At 45.1% G+C, this 5,620-nt stretch overlaps 1 protein-coding gene across 1 annotated transcript; it reads left to right on the top strand.

Moving 5' to 3' along the window:
* Positions 1 to 346: 346 nt before the first annotated feature.
* LOC149194758 (uncharacterized) lies at positions 347 to 4,756 on the top strand. Its single transcript, XM_089407783.1, has 3 exons — positions 347 to 755; positions 1,245 to 3,136; positions 4,157 to 4,756. Exons 1-3 carry the CDS (start codon positions 347 to 349, stop codon positions 4,754 to 4,756), a joined length of 2,901 nt encoding a protein of 966 aa, XP_089263909.1.
* Positions 4,757 to 5,620: the final 864 nt, after the last annotated feature.

Raw genomic sequence — 5,620 nt, 5'->3', positions numbered from 1 at the left:
AAAGTTCCAACAGGAAAAGCCAGATATCATGTTCATCCAGGAGACCAAATGCGCCACCAACCAAATAGAGATCATCAACAAGAGACTTGGCAAACCAATCAAATATATAGAGGTAGCCAGTCACGGATGGGAAGGAGGCATAGCTACATTTTGGGACACCCGAGCAATAAACATCATCTCAATGGAGGCTTCACGCTCATTTATTGCCACTGAAGTTCAAATAACAGGTAACTCTGATACCTACCTATGCATTAATGTCTATAGCCCGCAAAGAATAGAGGACAAATTTTCTTTTCTTAACTCTCTTATGAATTTAAAGTTAAGATACCCCACCTCTAAGATCATCATGGGGGGAGACTTTAACATGATAACATCCCTGCTGGAGAAGAAGGGAGGTCTCAGAAATCTCAACAAAGATTCAGAGCTATTTGTTGATTTTATAGAAGCTGCAAAGCTCGTAGATATCCTCCCCAAAAATGGTTCCTACACATGGAACAATAGAAGAGGAGGAGACATTAGGATTGCCTCCCGGCTAGATCGATTTCTGATCTTGGAAAGCATCCTACTCGGAGGAGCTACTGTGGATTCTGATATCCTCCCCAGTGGAGGATCGGATCACTGGCCCATAGCTCTGGAAGCAGCCATTCTTGGCACCCCTAGAAACAAGCCATTCCGATTTGAAAAGTTTTGGTTAACTCATCCCGACTTCCCAAATCTGTTGAAGGAATGGTGGCACGAACCATTGAATCTAACAGGTACCAAAATGTTCAAGTTTCAAAGAAAACTAAAACACATCAAACATAGAATCAAGGAATGGAACACTGAAGAGTTTGGAAACATCTTCCAGGAAAAGAACATTATTGAAGGAAAGTTAAATCAAATTCATATAGAATGGGCTTCCGGGACCTACAAAGAAGACTCAAAAGAACAAGAGAAGGTTCTGATGCAGCAATGGCAACTTCGATGCCAACAGGAAGAAACCTTGTGGAAACAAAAATCAAGGATCCATTGGTTGAAGGAGGGAGAGCAAAATACAAAATTCTTCCACAGATCAACTATGGACTATAGGGGAGCAAACAAAATCCTTAGACTAAAAAATGAAACAGGGGAAATCCTTCAAAACCACAAGGACATATCAACGCTACTCACTAGGCACTTTCAGCACATAGCTAAGGAAACGCAAGAAGATAGATCTGAGGCCATAGAGGAACTAACTAAAGCAATACCACGCACCATAACCTCAGAACAAAACTCTGCTCTGTTCAGAAAAGTTTCAATGGAGGAAGTGGAGGAAGCTGTCAAAATCATGCCAATAGATAAAGCACCGGGACCGGATGGCTTCACAATCAACTTCTACAAAGCTTGCTGGTCAACCATCAAAACAGAGGTTTGGGAAATTGTCGAAGACTCAAGACGCTCAGGCTCTATTCTCAAATCCCTGAACACCACCTTCATAGCGCTTATCCCCAAGGAAGAAGAAGCCAATTCCCCTAACAAGTTTCGGCCTATAGCCCTCTGCAATGTGATCTACAAAATCATTTCTAAAGTCATTGCAAACAGACTTAAGCCTGTTCTTCCTAACCTCATCTCAGAAGAACAATCAAGGTATGTGGAAGGCAGGCAGATTCTATACAATATCCTCTTAGCTCTGGAGATGATCCACACCCTGCAGACAAGGAAACTTCCAGGTATGCTAATGCAACTAGACCTCTCAAAAGCTTTCGACAAAGTAAACTGGAATTACTTGGAGGCCATTTTAAAGGCCTTCGGTTTTGACACGCAATGGATCAAATGGATCCTCGCCCTAATCAAGTCTTCCAACTTTTCCATCCTTGTAAACGGATCCCCCACTGCTCCTTTCTCCCCATCCCTTGGTATTCGTCAAGGCGACCCTCTCTCCCCTTTCCTCTTTGTAATCCTCATGGAAGGGCTCAGTAGGCTCATTCACAAAGCAAGAGAGGAGAGAAAGCTTTCTGGCCTACGACCTTTCCCCTCCATTCCTGCCACTACGCACCAGAAATTTGTTGACGATACAATGTTACATGGCTCCCGTACTGTCAAAGAGGCTACGACCTTCAAAAGTATCCTCCATCTCTTTAGTAAAGCTTCAGGTATGGAGATAAACCAAGCCAAATCGACCATTTCCTTCTTCAACACTCATCCTGCCATCCAGATTCATCTTTCCAATATCCTGGGGTTTCGAAAAAGCTCTCTCCCTTCTAAGTATCTCGGAGCCCCTCTCACCACCAAGCCTTGGCAAAAAATTCACTGGGAAAACATCTTAGTAAAGTTGGAGAAAAAATGCAAGCATTGGACTCATAGGGCGCTTAACCTAGCAGGGAAACTGGTCCTAACCAAAGCTGTTTTGCAGGCCATCCCGCAGTATTTGATGTCCATAATGCCAGCCCCTAGCGGCATCATGCAAAAGATCAGAAACATCCAACAATCCTTTCTATGGAGTGGTAATGCGGAAAAAATAAAATGGGCACTAGTGGCATGGAGCAAGCTTTGCACCTCGAAAGCAGCTGGAGGTTTAAACTTAATTGACCCCCATATAGTCAACAAGACATGTGGAGCCAAGTTATGGTGGCGTTGGCTGAAGGAAACCAACCTACCGTGGGCCAGACACTGGAAGGAGAAATACACTCCCCACTACAACAATCAGGACCTAATCAGGATACAAGAAACTCCGGAGGGCTCTCCAATATGGAACTTAGCCAGAAGAAACCACAACTTAATTCAGGACCATAGCTTTTGGGAGATCCGCAACAGAGAAACTGCCCTCTTTTGGGAAGATGCATGGCAGCAGCTCCCAAAACTAGAACAACCAGAGCTAGAAGAGTTCAAAATAGATTGCCAAAACAGGGGAAAATTCACAGTCCACCACTACTGGAACCCTAACAGTTGCGACCAGGAATGGAGGGAGTGGGCTGTCCAGGATGAGGGGAACCCAATTGAAGAAAATAACAGCACAAAAAATCTCCTGAAAGGCCTAAATAACCGCACTATCAGGAAAACCACAGAAAATGACATCCTGAGATGGGGTATGAAAGGCAGCGGGAATTTCACTCTCAAAGAAGCCAGAGAGCAACTTGAACTCTCGGAGCAACTAGAAGCGCCACAGTGGAGCAGCAAGGTTTGGGACGCCACATTTTGGCCTAAAATAAAAACATTCTTATGGCTTCTCATGAATAGAAAAACCCTAACGTGGGAGAACTTGTGCAGAAAAGGTTTCGAAGGCCCCTCCATTTGCCCCATGTGCAAAACACGCAGAAGAAACCATGAATCACCTTTTTAACTCCTGTAACTGGGCCGATCAATTATGGCAAAAAATGGAAACTACATTGAAGCAAACAAACAGAGACAGGGAATCCATACACAATACCATCATGCACTGGCCTACCAATTACTCCAACAACACAAGAATCAACAACATATGGAAAATTCTACCAGGCTTCATCACTTGGACCCTCTGGAAAGAAAGAAACCGCAGAATTTTTCAGGATGAGCATAGAAGCATAGAATACCTGTACAACATCTTAATCCAAAACATGCGCCAACTAATCCTAGTGAAATGCAAGGTAGAACCTGACAATCATCCTTCGGCGGAGGACCAACGAATACTGGAAGCCTTCAACCTGCTCAATGCTCCTCAACAAGGCTCATCCAGTCAATAGCAACACTTCAACACAGAACCAAAGAGCTGGAGGCCACCACCGGAAGGGTTTTTAAAACTAAACTTTTACGGTGCCTCAAGAGGCAACCCCAACCAAGCAGGGATCGGAGGAGTCATCAGAAATCATGAAGGAGACATACTCTACATCTACAGCAAAGCTCTGGGGGAAGGCACCAATAACGAAATGGAGTTTGTAGCGCTGGAAAAAGGATTGAGGATCCTCCAAACTATTCAAATAGGCAAGGCAGTAATTGAAGGAGACTCAGAGGTGGCCATTAACGTAGCTAGGAGAATCCAGGGAGGAACGTCGGCTAGCAAGGTAACTAAACATTGGCGACTGTCCAAAGTCACAGATAACATTGCCAAAATGATCGGGGAAATGAAAGGACTCATCTTTCAAGTAGTAAGGCGTAATGCCAATGCAATCGCTGACCACTTGGCTAATCATGGGATTGAACACCCCAACGAAATTTGGGACAGCTGTTGGCAGCAGGTCGACAACCCGCAGTTAAAGAGCAAGTGCATCCAGCTCTCACAATTGGATATGGTGACGACAGTGGAGCCCGTCCGGAGGGTCGAATAGACATTCTCCATAATGGCATGAACAGGCTGACTAGGCGTATAACATTTATTCCAAGCAGCATGCGAAGGACATATAGGATGAGGGCAACCAGGAATGCAGCAGATGACAAAGATTTGGGCAGAGCCATAATCTGGAATGATATGAGCCGCCGAATCATTTCAACGAACAGGGACAGATGGCGCATTTTGGAGCATGCAGGGCGCGGCGACCGTAGGCGGGCTCAATTATCCCAAATCCCAAACAAAATTCCTTCACGTCGCAATAATGTTGAGCAGACGTGCAAGTTGCACAAATTTATCCGATCACACGCCGGAAACCTCACCAATTTTGATTATAAAATCACTCTCAATCTCCCAATGAAATTCATTGTTTCTGTAGAAAGCACTCTCGTCCCTCCTCTTTCAGCAATTAACGAGCGGGATTCGGCTAGGCAAGCAAGCAGCACTATGGCTGGGGAGACTAGCCGTAATCAATCTGCTAACAGAGATTTGCAGTAGGCCAAGGAAATGTTCGAGAGGCGAACATCGCAGAGGAACAAGCGCAGAATTATTGATTTAGAGGCCGAGGTCCAGGATGAGGAAATTAAACTTTTTGATCAACAAATCGAAAATGAGGTCGACTGGATTCAGGACCCGGGAACTCCCAGCACCAGAGCCACTCAGTTCGTAAGAACTCAGGCAGAAGCTTGGCGAATGAAGACCCTCCTTGCCAAAGCCATGGACGTCCAGGGGGAGCACGCGGACCAGCTGCGTAAACTCAAGAAGTTTGCTGAAACTATTGCCCATGATCACATGGCAGTGGTGGAAAGCAGCGAGTTTAAGCTGAGTGCCATCCAACAGCAGGTCGACACCATAACGAAGAAGCTCGCAGTGCTGATCAAGATCCTGCAGCAATTCATGGGGAAAGACAACAAGCCTGCTGACGAGCAGAAGACTGAATCTCCGGGTGACCAGCAGGGTGCCTCTTCCAGGCCAGGGCAAAGCCACATGGAAAAACCCAACCCGACTTTGGAAATGTTCAAACGACTTTGATTCTGCATTCCTCCCAGCCTCCCCTGCTCTTCTCTTCTCTGCGGGTTTTATGTCTTTGTTCCAGGTTCCTTCTGTTTGTGTTTACTGTCTACTAGTGCTTATGGCTGCCCTGCGTGGTGAGCATGTTCTCAGTCCTCAGTCTTGTAGTGTTTTTCAATCTTCTGTCATGTTAGACACTTCTGTTTTCATGGGGCAAGGCCCACAGTTCAACGGCCTGTAATCTGCTTCCGCAGAATTTTTGTTAATACAAAGCTTACTTACACAAAAAAATAACGCAAGCATTATTTTCTCTTCAGAGACAACAGTTGGGATTAAAGACATATTGTCATT

The sequence above is a fragment of the Pinus tabuliformis genome, chromosome 2_2 (assembly GCF_031772625.1).
Source record: "Pinus tabuliformis cultivar Carrire ecotype Pingquan chromosome 2_2, CPIR1, whole genome shotgun sequence".
NCBI classification, from domain to species: Eukaryota; Viridiplantae; Streptophyta; class Pinopsida; order Pinales; family Pinaceae; genus Pinus; species Pinus tabuliformis.
Note: the sequence above shows the minus strand (reverse complement) of the source record. Positions and strands in the feature narration are given on the sequence as shown.